This window comes from Streptopelia decaocto, assembly GCF_964273445.1.
Source record: "Streptopelia decaocto genome assembly, chromosome: 2".
Lineage (NCBI taxonomy): Eukaryota > Metazoa > Chordata > Aves > Columbiformes > Columbidae > Streptopelia > Streptopelia decaocto.
The window spans coordinates 81,508,022-81,527,598 of record NC_138655.1 but is presented as its reverse complement, the minus strand read 5'-3'; the positions used below and the strand labels follow the sequence as shown (position 1 = coordinate 81,527,598).

The 19,577-nt window shown below is 39.0% G+C and overlaps 1 protein-coding gene across 1 annotated transcript in view; it reads left to right on the top strand.

Moving 5' to 3' along the window:
- The window catches only part of CDH12 (cadherin 12), a 243,216-nt gene that overhangs the window by 189,512 nt on the left and 34,127 nt on the right, over window positions 1-19,577 (top strand). Inside the window, exon 7 of the mRNA XM_082045286.1 lies at window positions 6,614-6,867. Within this exon, the coding sequence (XP_081901412.1) occupies window positions 6,614-6,867 (254 nt within the window). The remainder of the gene's footprint in view (window positions 1-6,613; window positions 6,868-19,577) is intronic.

Below are 19,577 nucleotides of genomic sequence, written 5' to 3'. Positions count from 1 at the left end.
TGGCTTTAGGACAGTGTTGCATACAGTTCCGTATAAGAGTCAGAAATATTACTATATTAGGAACAGAATGACCAATTTCTTACCTTGTCTGGTGCTATCTAATACAGTTTTTATTGGGTTTTATATTTATATAGTATCTGTCATCATAACTGAATGCTTCAGCAAACTACTGTGCAGTGGCCTCAGGTAGGGCAGAGAGTAGTAGTTCCAGGTATGGATGGAAAACATGTGAGTCCCAGGCAAGCTCTTGATTTTACTGAAACTGGTATTAAATCTTTAACAACCACACCCAACAGCAAAAGAAAACAGAAGGATTCGTGCTTCACTGAACAGTTGGCACTAAATTTGTTGTACTAAGGATGAGGTTATAGGATAAGCCCATTGTGTGCAGAAGCCTCTTAATTGGCTCAGCATGAGCTAATCTAGAAATTGAGCAGGATTCAAGCACTGAGTCTGGCTCAGACACTACTTTATTAGTTTGTGCAGGATATCATTAAAATCCAGGAAAAAACTATTTGTACACTTCATGTGGTATGATCATACACTGCTGCACTATATAGGGTGTTTCTAAAAACCAGACCCAATTTGAAATCACAATATTTCTGCAACCACATACTGCCCATGAATGAACCATTCATGTTACATGAATGGAAAATAGAGCATTTATAAAAAGGTTACGAAAACATGATAACTCATTAAACAGCTTGTAAGTTTTTGTGTAATTGTAACATGTTGTCATCATGAAAAATAGTGCTTAGAAATTTGGTCTATCTTTTTGAAACACCCTGTACTGGGTGAACTTCCCCATGTGGGTCAGTGGAAGCTCAGGGAACATCTGCATCTTATTTTTTGTAAGCCATGTACCACTGCTAACTGATCAGATGACAAAGCTGTATCCATGAAATCATAGCACATCAGGGAGGACATCATAGCACAGTGTGATGAGAAACAGTAACTTTAGTGATGATAAAATAACAGCAACTGGGGGAACAATGGAGAGACCCATAAAATCATAGAATCATAGAACAGTTTGGGTTGGAAGGAACTCTCAAAAGTCACCTAGTCCAACCCCTCTGCAATGAGCAGGGACATCTTCAACTAGATCTGGTTCTTAGAGCCCTGTCCAGACTGGCCTTGAACGTTTCCAGGGTTGGGATGTAGGACTCTAGGTGATGTCTCATCAGAGCAGAGAAGAGGGGCAGAATCACCTCCCCCGACCTGCTGGCCATGCTCCTTTTGATGCAGCCCAAGATGTGATTTGCCTTCTGGGCTGCAAGTGCACATTGCCATCTCATGGTCAATCTTTCATCCACCAGTACCCCCAAGTCCTTCTCTCCAGGGCTGCTCTCAATCCCTTCATCCCCCAGCCTGTGTTGATACTGGCAGTTGCCACAACCCAGGTGCAGGACCTTGCACTTGGCCTTATTGAACTTCATGAGGACTCAGTAGCTGCAAATAGGTATTTGGAGTATATGCTTCCTCGTAACCTCAAGGGTCACTTTTTAAAAGCCTTTAATTGCAGTCAGACAGTTGAAGTTTGACTGCTGACTAAGCTGAGTTGTCTTGCTCATGGGACAGCCCATGTATGTAGTGCTAGGACATTGCATCTGATAGCATCTGTACATGGCAACAATGAGCATAAGGCAGACTTCTGACATCCTTCAGCCTGAAATGGGTTACTGCTGCTGCTTGCTGTACTAGCAAGACTGTACAGACTGCTCACTCCATCCATTCCCTCCAGAGGCAGGGAATACCCTCTGAAGGTATGTGCACAGGTACTATCTGCCTACCATCAGAACCTGTGGGTTTCTGTGAAAGGGAAATGTGACAGAGGAGAAAGATCAGGTGATATTACGTCCTTCAGTGCAGGCAGAAAATGGTGACTCAGGTGCAGATGCAATCTTGAAGATCATGGCAGCCATGTGAGAAGAATGACAGAAAGAGTGAGCAAGGGGAGGTCTTCAGTGTCTGCAGCTGTTTGGTTTGTTTTTTCCTGGAACAATGAAACATACCGCAGAAATGGGTAAGACACTTGAGAGAAGCAAACAGCTGAACCCCTGACATTGGTTAACTTCTCTCTTGCTCCAGTTGCAGAACATATTTTCCCCATTTCCCATCCAATCTTGAAACACTCACTTCAGATTTGGTCAAGTCTACAGCACTTGCTGTAGATTTGGCCTGCAGATCTCATTTTTTACTTCACATTCTCAACTTTGTAATTAATGAATATTGTTGGTTAATCCAAAATTTGCTGTAATAAACCAACCTGCTCTATCATAGCAATTATTTCCTTATGCTATTTAAAATAACCTTCTGAAGTGTGGCTGCTGAAACATGTTCATGTACAGTGAATAGTCTGATGACAATATTTCACAAAATATATAAATGTTCAACCCACCTTCAAGGGGAAGATTCTGCCATGTTTTCAGACAGGTACACACGACACTATTGCAAAATGCTAGTACGAAAACAAACCTAAATGAATATGTGCTTCCTCTCAACCATGTGCTACTGTCTGTAATTATCCATGTGTCCTGGGACTTACAATCTCATCTCAAAATACAGCTTTTCCATCAATGTAGGTGTGGAACATGGAAGTCTGTATCATAAACAATACTGTTATATTTTTAATGTGTGGATAAAAAGCCAAAATTTCTAGAATTTCCAGTCCTGCCTCTTTATGAAGCAGAGTAAACTGATAGAATAGTTCTTTTCCCTCCCTTGCCATGCCTCTCATTAGAATTCATTACTCCTTTTACCCCATTTTTTTTCTTTCAGTTGTTTAATTCTATCTATCTATTTATCTATCTGTCTATCAATCATCTATCCATCTGTCTATCTATCTATCCATCTATCTAATATATAAATCTAGATACAGATGCATCTATATAGTAACATTTCTTAACTTCTACCTTGAATATGTGAAACAGTAATATTTCAAAATACATTAATTTCTAACACAGAACTGCTTGTATGTTTTCTTAGTCATACTTAATAAGTCTGGTCATGGTACTTCCAGAGTTGCAAAATAAAGTGATTTGTCAGTATGTATTTTTTGATTTTGGGATTTGTAGAATGCCTTTGCTGCACAAAGCTGTGTATATGCTGATAGTGCTTTACCATGCAACTATATAGAGCAGCTTGTAGCTGCAAAATACGAAAAGGCGGATAAGAACCTGTAGGGTGACCAAACAGATCTATTCTGTCACTGGTACTTGGAATATCAATTAGAAGTATTTCTCTAATTGTTAAATATTAAGACATTGTCTTAATATTAGAAAACTGCTGTTTACTGTGGAAAAACTTGTGACTTCTGGAAAATAAAAACCTTATTCAAACTCAGCTTTCTGAATAAAACTATTTTTATAGAAGGAATGAATATTTCTATTGGTTATTAAAGCAACAACAAAACCAAAACCAAAATCAAGTAATTCCATTAAAATACGATCAATTGAAAGAGGTTTCAATAATCTTACAGGTGTTTGTTTTTTGTTTTTTGTTTTTTTTTTCTGTAAGATTCAAACATTCAGCTATGTTTGTACCCTTACCAGCATTCCAGATTTTAACTGAAAAAAGAATTGAGCATTGCCAGACATTCATTATGTAACAGCAAAACATGTTTTGTTTTTGATTTGTGGACCACTCATTTCCTTCACAGATTTTAGTGGTATCTTCTAAAAAAGGAAATAGAAATTCTATTTTAACAACTTTGAAACTAAAATTACAAAAGATTTTGCTTGAGAGCTAGGCAGACATTCAGTTCTTCTGTTTTCAGGCAGACTCTGGGCATATCAGACAAATGCCAAAATTTGAGATATCAATAGCTGTCTATACGGCTCAACTGTTCAAAACTGGCAAGACTAGAACTGGTCAGGAGATTATAGCATGGACTTCCCACAAACATAATACACTAAAACCAAACCCCTTTGCTGCATGATATATGTTGTACAAAATCTTTCTTTTTTTGAAATTAAATCATAGGTTTATCATTTGCAACATTTCCCATCTTTCCATAGATGTTTTACCTGCAGTTTAGCTTCACTTATATTAAGAGGCTAAATTCTGCTTTTTGTGGGAGTCTGTCACAGATTTTTTTTTCTGTGATGATGGCTCAGCACCTTCAGCCTGTCATTTTGAGTATCACCTGTGCTTTGCATTGGCCACATCTTGTTTAACCGCTAACTATATTTATCATCAGACCCATAGAAAGGTTGCTCTGAGGTTATAGTGGGAAAACCACTTTCTTTTATTGGGTTCAAAACATCTTTTCAAAAATATACCATAACATTGCCCCAAAATGCTGGGGGGGAGAGGAGCCCTGTAACCACTTTAACCAGCTTCTGGGTAGCTGTGCAATAAATATGCCAGCCTTAGGACACCAATACACAGAATTGCTTGTAATCTTATTCCTTCCTGTCCATCCCCAAACAAGGACTCTGGTCTCTATGCATCATGAAAGTTGGCACTGGCCAAGGACCACGATCTGGAGCTACTGCCTTGAAGAGCAGCTCAGTGAAAGAGTCTGCAAGGACTGCATGGGTTATGGCTCTTTCCATGAGCACATCTATCTGCAAATATACTCATGCATCACAGGAACCAATCTGAGCAGTTTTAATGCAATTTTGGGGGTATGAAGGATATATACAAGGTGTGAGTTAAAATTGCTGCTGAATCAAGGTCTTAGTTTTCTTGCTTTATCTGTCTTAATCAATTATCTCTAGTTTAGCACTTCATACTTAGATTTTTTCCACTCCAGACTGGTTCTTTAGGTTCTTTAGACTCCAAGATTTTTTTTTTTTTTTTTTTTAACGTGTTAACAATTTATAAAATTAGCTGGAAAAGAGTTTGGGGAGGGGGTTGTTTGTTTCAGGGAATTTTTTTTTTTGGCAATGTAAAACAGTGAACATGAGTAGTATAGAAACTGAAAAGACAGTGGGACAACAGTTTGGATAGTGAAGCAGCATGTCCATTTGTAGTGAAGGTAACAGCTTAGGGTTTCACCATTGAGGCACAAGGTCTTCCACACTTAATTTTGTCTCAACCTAAGCTGCTTCTTAGGTTATCAGTCCAGTCATGAAAGTGCAACTCATACTGGTTTTTACTGGTAATTTTGTTTGTAGGAGGATGCTTGCATGTGGTAGTGGATTAGTAGTACATGGAATTCAAGCCTGATTATTTCTGTGGCATATAGACTCGGATAGCTAATTTAAAATCCCTAGCTCAAAAAAGACTGACCATCTAGTCTATTAAAATTATAAAATCTTACATAAGGATTTAAAAACATTATGCTAGCTGTACAGCTAATGTAAGTCAAGGTAACTCAATTTATTTTAATGGAACTAGTTCAATTTACACCAGCCAGTCATCTGGCCAATTATGTCCTGTTGTGATAAGGACAGAAAATGGCAGAATTTAAATGTATCCTAGCTGTGACAAATGACTGGAAACACTGTGGTAATGGTGGCTGGAAAAAGAAAAAAGAGTACTGACATTGAAATATTCTTACTTATACACATGTGATATTGCTCTCTTTTCGTGATAGCATGTCTTTTCCTGTTAGAAAATTTCCAACTCGACAATCATAGGCAAAAACCACTAGATGCCAGTGTTACCCAGGTATCAAGAAAATACTTTGTCAGTGACATTTAAAAACAACATGAAAACCAATGCAGCTAAGCCCTTTAAGTGAAAATAAAGCCTCTCTGTCTTTTCAACTAAATAAGACTGCAAAAATGTTTTTGAGATTATTAGTTTTCTAAAATGAAAGGCACTAAATTGATATATGTTGACAGAAACCTACATCAAAGCAATTTGATTGCAGGATGCATTTCCATTAAAAAAAACAGATAGGTACACAAAGGCTGCTATGCTGCTTTTAAGACCTTATGGATTACATTTAGAATCATAAGGCAGAGTTGAAGTCTGCATTTTTCAACCTACATGAAGTTCAAATACACAGTGCGAATAGCAGTTTACTGCTAAGATAGACATTTTACAGGAAAAACTTGGTTCAGATCAAGTTTTAATTCACATTTCAAGCCATAGCTGAAATTTGGCTTGACCTATTGATATATATCAGAGTTTTCATTTGGGCTCATCTCTATTACTGTCGTGGTCCTCTGAAAGCTTTCCCTGCTAAGAATAAATAAATAAATAAATAAATAAATAAATAAATAAATAAATAAATAAATATTGGAGTCTCCTGTATAAGGAACTGGGTCAGCTAGAAACTGCTGATTGCCTGTTCATGGTAGTCGTGAATGTTCATGGGAGTTGTGAATGCAGATCTCTGGCTAACCTGCACACAGCTCATTTGCAAGACATGAATCTCATTCATTTAACTTCAGACACCTACACTGTAACTGTTTATATCTATGCCAGTCATCCTAATATTCTTGGTGTGGCCAAACATTTCCTGGGTATGATTCATCTGGCCTATTTCAGAAACCACCTTATCATGAGATGAACTGGAAAACAATCTTAGATGATTAGCTCAGAAACAGAAGTTTACACTGAAGACGTCTTAAGTTATGCCAGATGAATCCTACTAAAATGATTCTGAAGTGTTTAATTTTTAGTCAAATCTGAAGTTTTGCTTTTGTTCTTTCTACAGCCATTAGACTTTGAAACAAAAAAAGCGTACACCTTTAAAGTCGAGGCCTCCAATCTCCATCTTGATCATCGATTTCACTCTGTGGGTCCATTCAAAGATACTGCCACTGTGAAGATAAATGTGTTGGACATGGATGAACCTCCAGTTTTCAGCAAGCCTACATACACAATGGAGGTTTATGAGGATACACCTGTGGGGACCATTATAGGTGCAGTGACAGCACAAGACCTTGATGCTGGCAGCAGCTCAGTTAGGTAAGAAAGCTTTTCCTCCTTCATTAAATCTCAAACAACCCAAAGGGCTGCTGATGGTAAGACTCAGTGGCAAAGAGCTTAGTTAGGACACATAAAATGTTCCACGTGTGTCACTGTAACATACAAATGTTGCTCTGACAAATATTGAAAACAGATGCTAGTTTGGGTGGGTTATCTGGAAAAATACATTAAATGCTGACAGCTTCTTATCATAAAGATATTGCAAGTTACCATGCACTGATGTGGCTTCAGAGATGGTGTGCTCAGACTAAGGAAATAAAAACATTATTTTGGTTGGTGTCTGGGGCTTCCACATAAGAAGCTCTGAAGTACGTAAGTGAAAAAGGAAGTTGTACATGCCACATCTGTGTTACATTTCAATGGGTGACAACAAACACTGCCTCTTTCACAAGAACCGCTCACTCTCTACATCTGGCAAAGAACAAATGCTTTAATAAATAATTTCTACATCTGTCTTGGCTAAGGCTGTGGGGCTGTGATTGCTGACCAACATGATTGTGTTCAGCAGACTTCAGCACAAGTAAACTGCTGCCAGCCAAACCTCTCATTTACTGGTATAGTTTATTTTCCTGAAATAAAAGCGAAAAAGGAGATATTATACAAAGTTAATATATTGATTTTGCTGATATATTTCCAGCCACATTAGAAGCTATAAAGTGAACCAGACTCCTGTACCAGTAAAGAAGCTCCTGTGCAGACATGATCTAAGATGTAAGCACATACTTCCAGTACCAATTTGTGCTGGACCTACCTGATTTCAGGAAATATTTGTATTCCCAGGCTTTCGTGAGCAACATTGCAGATATAATGGTAGTCCTTAATCTTTAAATATTAATGTTTATCAAAAGGGACTATGATGGATGGGAAAATTCCACTAGTGTCTACCAAGTGCATACACATTCATGCATATTTGACTACAAATTTATTTTGAACTTTTAAATCCATGTTTATTAGCTATGCCTATTTTGACTCAGTATTTATATTCTCAAAATGTACAATAAACATGCTAGATTATATGCTGTAATCATACACAAAAATTTATGATGAAGCAGTGACTGTTTAGCTCTTACTTTGTCAATTCAATGTTAAATATTGCTTTAAAATATTACTAATTTTGTTTGTTTCACTATTTTAAATATATATATATTCATTGTTTTCTAATACAGAAGTGAATTTGTTCATGAATCTGTGACTTACTCCTTCCCTGACAAAGGAGCAAAACCTTTACTAACAAGGACTGAAGTGGAAAATTTTACAGGTGTATAGTAGGAAAATTTACAGGTGTAAGGCTGTAAAAGTAGCCCCACTGAAGTCTGTTGAAAACTGTACTCTCTTGCAGCCAGAAGCAAATCTTTAATCATATTTTAGAGCAGTTTTTCATATGGCAGCAGAACCATTTAAACATAGAACTGCTCCTTAGTGAGTGATTTTTATTTCACAAACCCTCCTAGGAGGCTCAAGTGCTTTAGTTACTCATCCTATGTTTGCAACTACACAGGAAAAATCTTTGTCTCACGATGGCTTCTCCATACACTGCGCTCACTGTAGTATTGAATCCTAAACCATTTTAAAGTGTCCATGTCTACTGTTTTTAACTCTGAAATCATTGCTTGGATGTCCAAATGCCCATCTACAGCTAAAAGATCAGGAATAAATTACTCTTGCATTTTAGCCTCACTGCTCTACCTGCTGACCCCTTACACTGGCATACTGCAGAAGTGTCCCCCGGGTCACTTTTTATGAACCAGCTAGTTCATGCCCAGGGAAAAACATGAACCGCGTACCAGTATTACCGATTTCTCAGAGGGACCTATTCATACCCAGAAGTCATACATATAGTTCAGCAGACTTTGGAGGGAGATAATTTGCTTTAAGGAGAGGGTTGTGTCCCAGTAAGCCAGTTGACCTGTTGAAAAGGTTCAGCTGGAAACCTTTCCATGCAGCTCTCTTCCAGCATTGTAAGATCACTTATTTCTATTTTTGTGTTTCAATCCTCTTCCTTAGCTCTCATTCACCTGAAGATATGTTTGTTACTATGTATTCAGCTTAATCTTCAGCTCTTTGAATTTAATGATAACATTCTTAGAAATTTATCAGAAATATGACCATGGTCTTATGCTCTGGAAGAACCTACTTGTATCCAAATGCTGACTAGTCCAAGCAGAAAAAGCAAATACATGCAATTGTTAATTACTGATGTATTAGTATTCAATATTCCATAAGTTTTATATCCTTCAAAAATAAATAAATAAATAAATAAATAAAGGGGGAAAAAAGTACATGACCAGAAGTTAGAAAAGCGTAAATTATTTTTAAAAAGCGGCATGTGATTACAACTTCTTAGAGTATCTTAATTAATTATGGTCTTTCAGCTGTTTAAAATCTAGATTGTTTCATAGATATAAGGATGGCTCCATCTATTACTTCATACTTTAAAGATAGTGTCCAAACATCATCTGAGTGAATATGTCCTCTAAACAGATCTGGAAAAGCAAGCATATTCTTTGAGGAAACAGCCCATACAATTTGCTGGGTGGCACAGTTTCTTTACAAATTCATTCATTTTCTGAGACATGTTTTCATAGAGCAGTTTAGCCATTAACATGCTCATTACAACAACAATAAAAATCAAGAATCTGCCAAACAATAGAGACTGGGATAAAAGACCAATCTGCACAATATCTGTGCAACAGAAGGCAAAACTCTGGAGAAAAAAGCAGGCTGGAGCAGCTAACATGAAAGGAAGCAGCACTAGTCATAGCAACTAAATCTATGTTATCAGTGGAAAACTTTAGCTCTGTTATGCTAGACACGTGATGTAGGGAGAAATAATAGCTAAGAATGAAGACTGGATTCAACTGGTAGAAAAAGAAGCATTTTGCTGGAAGCCATTAAAAATGTTGAGATGATATTATTTTTCTCTTTTCTCAGAGAATCACAGATTGGCTGGGGTTGTAAGGGACCTCTGGAGATAATCTAGCCCAATCCACCTGCTAAAGCAGGTTCACATAGAACAAACCACGCAGGAGTGTGTTCAGGCAAGGTTTGAATGTCTCCAGAGAAGGAGACTCCTTGCCCTCTCTGGGCAGCCTGTTCCAGTGTTCTGGCACCCTCAAAGGAAAGAAGTTTCTCCTCATGTTTAGATGGAACCTCCCATGCTTCAGTTTGTGCCTGTTGCCCCTCCATCCTGTCATTGGGCACCACTGAAAAGAATCTGGCCTTATCCTCTTGACACCCACCCTTCAGATATTTATAAACATTGATAAGATCCCCTCTCAGCCTTCTCTTCTCCAGACTGAACAGACCCAAGTCTCTCAGTCTTTCCTTATAAGATGCTCCAGAACCCTAATCATCTTTGTAGCCCACCGATGGACTCCCTCTGGTAATTTCTTGTCCTTCTTAAACTGGGGAGCCCAGAACTGGATGCAGTACTCCAGATATGACCTCACCAGGGCAGAGTATAGGGGGAGGATAACCTCCTTTGACATACTGGCCATACTTTTCCTAATGCACCCTGGGATATCATTGGCCTCCTTGACCACAAAGGTACATTGCTGACTCATGTCAACCAGAACTTGCAGGTCTTTCTCTGCAGTGCTGCTTTCCAACAGGTCAACCTTTAACCTGTACTGGTGCCTGGGGTTACTCTTCCCCAGGTGCAGGTCCCTGCACTTGCCCTTGTTAAATTTCATCAGGTTCTTCTCTGCCGAGTCCTCCAGCCTGCCCAGGTCTTACTGAATGGCAGTGAAGACTCCTGATGTATCAACCACTCCTCCCAGTTTTGTATCATGAGCAAACTTGCTGAGGGTACATTCAGTCTCTTCATCCAGGTCATAGATGAACAGTTCCTGTTACTGGAATCAAGTCTTTGGACAAGTTAGGAAATTTAAAATGTAGTTTTGTCTGTTTTTGGTTGTTTTGTTTTTTTTTTTTGTGGGATCATATTTGTTAGAGATATTGAAATGAAATGGCAAAGAGTGCACCTTCAGTAAGAAACAGGAAATTAAACACAAGGAGAAAAGGGGCCGAAGGTATTCAACACCTCCAAGGGTGACTGTCTTTGAAACTGTTCTGGAATATTACCCCAGTGCACCTGATTTTAAAACTGTGTTATATCTGGAGCTTATGGGTCTCAGAAGACCTACTTTGTCTATTCCCTTTTTATCCATAGTGATGCAATAAATGCTCAGTGTAAATGTTGAGATGAAGTCCTATTTACTTTGTGGCCATTAAAAAACCCAAAGCACTTCTGAAGAGAACAAATTCTCAGACTCCTCTAGTTTACAATGGTTACAAGCCACCTGGGAATAAAAAAAAAAAAAAAATCAAACAAAAAACAGAAAAACAAGTGCCTGTGTTTTAGTGTATGTAATTTGTAAATAGGTAAATGTTTTTAGTGAAGATCCTTGTATTTCTGGTACAAGGAATTTTAAGACTTCCTAAAAATTATTTTTATATGTGTCTGTATACAGGGATGTCAAACTCAGTTTTGGTGGGGGCCATATCAGCTTTGCGGTTGCCTTCAAATGACTGAATGTAATTTTAGGACTGCATATGTGTAGGTGTAGTTACATTTATGCAGTTCTAAAATTCCATTCAGCCCCTTGAAGGCAACTGTGAGGCTGATGTGGCCCCCAGTCAAAATGAGCTTGACACCATGCCATACAACATAAATGTTATACACAGAACTGTCTAAATAACAAGAAAGTGCAAATGGATGACAAGACTGCAACACTTTCAATCTTACTGCAATTTGCAATACTTTCTAGGATAGTGAACTTTATCTAACAGTGTGTGTGAAGATCAACAGCTTTGCACCTTTGAAGTTGTCAGATTTCCTTGGAGATGATATTCTGGCATAAAGCATGAAAGGATTTTTGCCCCTGATGTGAACCCCAGGTATGCCTCCAGTTACAAGAAGTTTTGTATTCTGTGCCACAACCTTGTCCTTCAGGTCTTCTCTGCTTGACTCTGGAGTTTTGCCTTATGAACCACAAGAAAAACTCAAAGCAGGAAAGATGTGGGGACTGTTCATTTTCCTGTCCAAGCTGAGAGCCATGAAACTTATACTGAAGTAAGAAAAAAGTGATCTGTACCAGTGTAATGATTTAACCCCAGACGGCAAATAGGACCACACAGCCACTTGCTCGTTACCCCAAGTGGGTTTGAGGAGACACCCAGAAAGCGAAGAAAAACTCATAGGTTGAGATAAGAACAGTTTCATAGGACAGCAAAGGAAGATAAAATAATAACAATAATAGAATATACAAAATGAGATGCAGAATGCAATTGTTCACTGCCCATGGCACCGATAGCCTGTTCATTCCTGAGCAGTGGTATTTGCCCCCTTGACCAACTCCAATTTATACAATGAGCATGACAGTATTTTCTTATATTTCCTATGCCCTGGCAGTCTAATATCAGTATCCTATTTCACAGTTCCTCTTTCTTTCTCCCACAGCTAGTTTCTTCCCTTTTATCTCCTGAACCACATCCCATTATCTTCATTGGCATCTTGCTCTGCTGCCTTCTATTCTTCTGATGATGGCAGAAGTCTTTCTGATCTCAGTGGTCTGATGTATTTTCTCTTTTGTTGCAGTTACTTTGATCTTCTTTCTAGAACCATAGAACCTGGCTTTCTATCTCAACATTTTCTCTGAATCGCAAAGGGTATATTTGGCTGACATGTCTGCTCCTTCTTGATAAGCCTCCCAAATTTCCAGTCTCGTTTGGCTTAGTGAGCACTCAGCTGGCATATACACAGCAACTTCCCCATCTTTCCACCTTCCAGCAATGCTGGAAATGATACAAGGCAACAAGCTCCTGCATTCTCCTCCTATTTCTTCCTGACTTTCTGACTCTTCCTCTGCTTTCTTCTCTGGTTCCTATACTTTGTCTTCATAACCTCAGGCAAGCACATCCTCCACTCCATTGCCTTTTTAAGTTCCTCCCCATACTATCCCATGTACCACTCTCTTGTTCTCTAGGTTTGAATGAGCTGGTTTCCTCCTCAGCAAATGGGTGGTTTAAAGGGACTGAACAAAAAGGCAACTTCTCTTCAAACACAAGGCAGAAAAATCTTCCTCTTCTGTGTATAAACTGTCTTTCAAAAGGGTTGTTTTTGGGTTTTTTTTTTTCAGATTAATGAATTCTTACTCTTCAGCAGAATCACAGCAACTGACTATACCTTTTTGCTTTATCTTTACCATGAAGTAAGCAAGATGTGTATAACAAATTATTATGGTAATTCCCTTCATAGTAATTTAGATTAATATGTTTTATTTGAAGTGGATTAGGTGCATACAAACAGACAGATAACACAGATCAATTGACAAGAGACTCAATTGTATTAATTCAGGGACTGTGGTACCTTGGTTTGAGTGATCAGCTTGGAGCTACTCCAAGTAGCGACTACAAAAAAAAAAAATTGTAGATTTGTTTTAACTTCAATCTTAAATCTGTGGATTTAAGGCTGAAGGGATCACAAACCATTCTTTGGTGGGGAAGGTAAACACACTGTCACTCATTAGCCCTCTGTGATGTTGCAGCATGTTTACTGGGAGCAGCCAGAGACCCGAGCCAAAAAGCCCTTTGTCATTTTGGAGCACATGCAGGTTGACTTTTTGACCTGTGTGGGTTTTCACAGGACTAGCAGGAAAATGAAGCAAATGTAAGCACTTTCTGGCACAAGTCAGAAAGCCTGCTCTAAAAGAAAGTCAGACCTTCTCAAATGAAAGATTGCTAGGACTAATTTCACATGCATAAATTTTCTTAGACTGACTCCTGAATACACTTGCAGCATGAAATATTATTTTCTATGTCCAGTAAGTCAAAAGCAACTGAAAACAAAGTTTAAAACTGAGAGAGGCAGTAATCTTTATTTACAGTCAGTAATTTATCAATTTACTGAAGCTTGTGAAAAACCACAAGTGATCTTCAGTTGGTATATCCAATTATATTAAGCTATAAAATGTCAGTCAGGAGTTTAGAATTAAAAGCATGGGTAGATCCAAGAAGTTTATGGACTACTGCTTCCAGTGAATGACTCATTTGTGAGGGAAGTGGAAGCTGAAAATCAAGAACTGTCCATTCAGCTCCAGTGCAGAAAAGAACACCTTGGCAGTGAAAGCTTTTAAATTAATTGAGAATACCTAAGAAGCCAGAGTGAGAGGAAAGGAACAATATGACCTTAATAGTTCTGCTTTACTTCACAGCACTGATACCACCTGGTGATGTGATTTTACAAAGCCAGTATGCATCCCAGAGGAACACATCGTAATTTTACCTTAGCTCAAATAATAGTCTTCCTGATTTTTGATCAAGAGCTCTGATTCCAAATTTCTCCAGCAATGCATTTCTCAAGCATTCTAGAAAGCAGCTGTGAGATTAAACCAGAAGTTTAATGTCTGCAGCCATATCACCTTAAGCTGTGAAATCTCAGGGCTTGACTCTGAGAAAACAACTCTGAGAAATATGGAGGGTCAGGACTCTAAGAAACATCTAAGAAAAAAGTATGTGCTACAGGGAAGCATGTTAATTGGTTATTCTGCACAGTGGTACACAAAGTCAAACCTGAAACCATCTTCCTAGTACAAAACTAAGTTTCCCAACTTTTTTAACAAAAGACCTTATGTCCCTTTTCAGAATAATAACTATTTTAACCATCACAAACTAGTCAGATTCCAGATCCTTTCAACTTGAATTTTCGTTTTAGGTCTGTTGGTAAACATTGGTTTTCCTTTCCTGTCTTAAAATGTTCAGACTTGTGCTCCTGATCTCTTCATCAGTTTTCTCAAGGCCCTGGAAGTCCCTCTTGGTTGCCTTCAGATTTCCCATTGCAGCCTTATCACTGCCTACCCAAAAAATCAATAGTGGCACCTGCAACTTAGTTGAACCACTTTTCTTAATATTGTTGTTTGGTTCCACTTGCAGATCCTCATACCTGTCATGCAAGGGAACCTGGAAAGGTGGGGTAGTCACAGCAGAGACCCTCCTTCTGTTTTGGGCAGGAACATGCTGCCATTGCCCGCTATCCTTCAAGTCACTATGTTCCACTGAGCAGAAAGTGGAACAGGTCCTCTGTGCCATATACTCTGTCGACCTGCTGGGCCTGCCTCAGGGAAGGTAGGGTATGACTCCACTGGTCTATCTCCCTCTTGCACTTCCTGATACTCCTCAATGTATTCACCTCCTCCCCAAGCTCTGTCACTAAGTTCCTCTACCTGGGCACACCTCCCACAGCTGTGCTCACTGCTGCTGTCTAATATTGGTGTAGAGCATGGCACACCCTGCAGCACAACACCTGGGTGGCAGTGCCTTCCCACAGGGTCTCAGTCTGGGCAGCTGCATCACTTGTGGTGGGTGGTGGTGACCTTAAAGAGACCATGGCTTTCTGCTAGGTAGATACCACTACTCTCGGGTTGAACTGACAGAGCTTCTTGGCCCTTCCTGAGTACTCTTCCACGAGAACTACCCCACAAGCTGCGGCATCATGCTGTGTTTGCCTGCTCTGGTCACAGCGCTAGACAGCTTTTCATAGCCATAGTCACCATTGTCCTGGCAACACTCAGGTCTCACCAAGGACTCCTGCGAGAGAGACCTGCAAACTCCTGGTGGGTCTATGTGCTGCCCCAGCACTCCCCTCCCTCAGAAAAACCCTCTCTGTGCTAAGATTTGCCACTTTACTGCAGATCAGGTCAGACTATATGGATGCACATAAATACCTGAAGGGAGGGTGCAAAGAGGCCAGAGCCAGGCTCTTTTCAGTGGTTCCCAGTGGCAGGACCAAAGGCAGTGGCCACACTGAAACACAAGATTTCCCTCTGAACATCAGGAAACACTTTTCTTCTGTGAGGGTAACTGAGCACTGGCACGGGCTGCCCTGGAGAGGTGGTGGATTTTCCCTCTGTGGAGATATTAGAAAAACATCTAGTCATGGTCCTGGGCAACTGGCTCTGTGTGGCCCTGCTTGAGCAGGGGTTTTGGACCAGATGATCCCTTCCAACTTCAACCCTTATGTGATTCTGCAACTTCCATCTTTTCAATGCTAGAACAGAGAGTGTGGCAAATAACAGCATAGGATCATCTAAGATGGCTGGATGTGAAAAAGAAGCAAAGATAATCTAAATGCAATGTTGAGGTTCAATATGTGCAAACACAAAGAAAATAATTTAAAAGACTGCTGTCAGCATTCATGTAAATAATAAATCTACAGATTTATAATAGCAGATTAATTTAGGCAGTAAATCTAAAAATAATGTGGAGGAAACACAGCACAGGAGAAGAACTGATTTTAGATGCAAATGATGGTACCTGGCTGGGGTCAGGTCAGCTCATCAGCATGCAAGGGCCAGACAGGAGGTTCTTACACAGCAACTTTTGCCTGGGGCCCTCATGAAACTGGTAAAACCTTTGAAAAGTTGACTCCATATTTACATGGATCTCTGCAGATTTGAGGTTCATTTATACATGCAGAGGATTGAAAAGGAAAAATGAAAAAGGAAAATGCAGCAGCTCCTGCAGTGACAGAGCTATCCTGAATAATCTCTTACTTTATAAATGCTTCACCGAACCCGCTTCAAAGAAACAATGCAGCCTCCAATTCCTGACTTCACTGCTTCCTCTTGCAGATCCAGATGACAATCCAACTGAGTCCCATCTGAGGATCTAAGCAAGAGATAAATCCTCTACTGTGTACTTCAGTTTTCTCTAGAGTCAGCATGATTGCTATTATTTCTTTTTTCTTTGGTTGTCTCAGCATCAGCATTTTACTTCAGCTTTTTTTTTCTGGGGAAAAACATTGGATATTTGTTCAGATTTTAGTATCCAAAAGATATAGAACTGAGCTAATGTTTACATGATGCAAAAGCAAAGCAATCAAATATAATTCCTATTGAATTTATGCCTCTAGGCCTGTTCTCCTCTATAGCAGCCATGCTATTTATTGCCTTCGTACTTTATCAGAAAATAAAGCATTTCAGGTTGGGCATGGGAACACAGGCCTAGGAAGCATCTCTGTCTTATCCCATGGTGTTTAAGTTACATGGTCCCAAGTACAAAGTAAAGTTTCAACTTCTATGGAGGCTGACAGAATCATCCCATCTGATTCCCCTCTCTCAGCTTTCTTAAAGGTTGAAGGGTCTCCACTCAGACACATTTGCTCCCTGTCTATGGGCAGGGCGAAGGTGGAAAGAACAAACAGTGGGCAGTAGTGCAGAGCGCAAATGTACACCTTTCAAAATCAGGGTGAAATGGTGCTCAGGGCTTATAATTTGTGGTGTTAGTAGAAAAAGGGCTCTACTGCTTTCCCACTACAGCAATATTGACTACTAATCCTGCAGTGAGGAGATTAAGTCCAACGTGCTTTCTACTGCTGCTTACAGTCCAAACAGCTAAGACTTAAACTACAGAAGAAAGCTTTCCCTCTACCTGGCTGTCTTGCAGTTCTGCTTGCTCAATGACACAGGAAAAATGATGTTAAAACTGAACAAAAACAATGCATTTTCCGAATGATAGCAGCTTTTGATAAGATATTCAGCTGGTAATGCAGAGCAAACAATGGAGCTGACTGAAGGGTTTGATATGCAAATGAACAAAACCTTTAAAGGGAAAGAGGGGAGGAAGCCTGGGAATTTGTAGAGAGGCAGAACTGGCAGTTTGGAACGGCTGATAGCTGAACTGCAGCACATTTTATTTTTTATATTGCCTAATGTGTTTTACTAAAATTCTTGTGTAAGATTTATAAGGCTTATGAAAAGTTTAACAGCTTTTTTTGCATGACTCTGACTCATCGTTAGAGTCTGGCTGTTTGCAGTCACTGCTTCCCAGTCAATTAATTCTGCATTAAGTAATTAATTCTCCACTTGTCCAAAGGAGCAAAGTATAATTTGTTTGCACTGATATTATTCATTCCAGATCAGGTAAGCTACTGACTGCTAAAATTGCTAGTCTTTCTCCCTCCTGGTTAAAAACACAGAAGTATGCAGTCATGTATGAAGGACTGTGAACCCAGTCATGTAGTATGTAGAAGACTCAAACTGTGTTATTTTTTTCACGTGGAATATCATGTGTTATATGAAAGACATTAAGATGGTAAGCACAGGACATTCTGACATCCTTCTCCCAAAGTGTAACAATACCAGCTGTTCTTCTATAAAGCATCACTACCTAGTGGAAAAGGGGACAAAGGAGTACAACAACTTACTTCAGCTTCTATCAAAATAAACAAAAAATTCTCAGCTTCTTAAGCCAAAATATTTTAACAAATACAAAGCTATCCTTCCACTAAAACACCAGACACACTATTTCAGTGGGATGTTCAAAAACACCCAGCTATTACAACAGCTTTACGTCAGTACTAAGTACCTTTGAAAATCTCTACAAAATCTTAAAGAAATATGGCATTTTGAGTAGAATGATCAAAGAAAATTCATTGTAAAACTGTTAGAAATATTTGAACATATCAATAAGTTGCGGGGTTTATTTATTTTTAGGTTTGGCAATTGTGATGTGGTATAATATGAAAGATAATTCTACCACTTACATAACATCACCCACATAGACATCTCCAGGTTTTCCTACCTGTGAAAAAAACATTGTCACTAAGACCTTTATACCTACACTCACCTTGTTTTTGTGTTATTATATGGCAGTAAGGCATTTAGAGCAAGTTAGACCAACTACATTGGCTGCTCATTCTTTGATTGCATCAGAATATGCAACCTTGAGATGCTCATTTCAAAGCATATCCCATGAGAGGATGATCAGCATCAGTTCTGCAAGTACAACTGCCCATTAACCCGATTTGTGAAACAGGCTGGGATAGAAAACAGCTGAAACCAAACTATTTCTTTACAAACTGGCCTGTTTCATTCTAAAAGGAAATCACAGCTGGGAGACCTGTGGGACTCACACTGGTTTGAAGCAGGGAGGGAGGTGAGGGTAGGAGAGAACCACTTGACTGGAACAGCTGCAGAAGCCCTCCTGTGACTGGGTCTGACTGAGCACTTAGGAGAGAGGTTGTTAAGATTTCATGGTAATAGATAGTACTGAATCGTGATGTTGTTTCCTTTGCACATTTCAGCTAGGGTTTGTTTTTTGTTTGATGACGATTCTTGTTTGTTTGCTTGTATTTTTTGTTTGTTTTGTTTTTCTTCATGCCTAGTACTGCCTCCCTGGAAAAACATAGTTTAAGCACTAAGATTATTATGTATCTGCATACATCCAGCTGGTATCCATGGGATTACCCAAAGAATAAAATCCGACAGCAAACCAGTCATGATTTCCTTTGGTTTGACCTCTAACACCTCAGCAGTGTTTTGAAGATATTCAACAAAGTTACAAAAAGCTTCTGCTCCCATTCAGGGAGATGACTTAATAAATTATTTAACCACATAAACAAAACAAAGCAACCTAGCAGAACAGCATCTGCCACTTTGGAATATTACCACATTCTTTATAGTTTTTAGTTACTGACAGGAAAATTTTACAGCAAAACTTTAAATGTTATTTTGCTGTTATTGGCACTAGATTGTACTAGTAATTATTACTATGAATATATCACATTATGTTTTTATGTGACAATAGATAAGTTTGACTGGATTTACTTCCTCTGAGTAGAATATCACTGTATTGAAACTAGGGATACTGCACAAGAAAGGCCCTATTTCTTTTCATCATATTAAGAAATG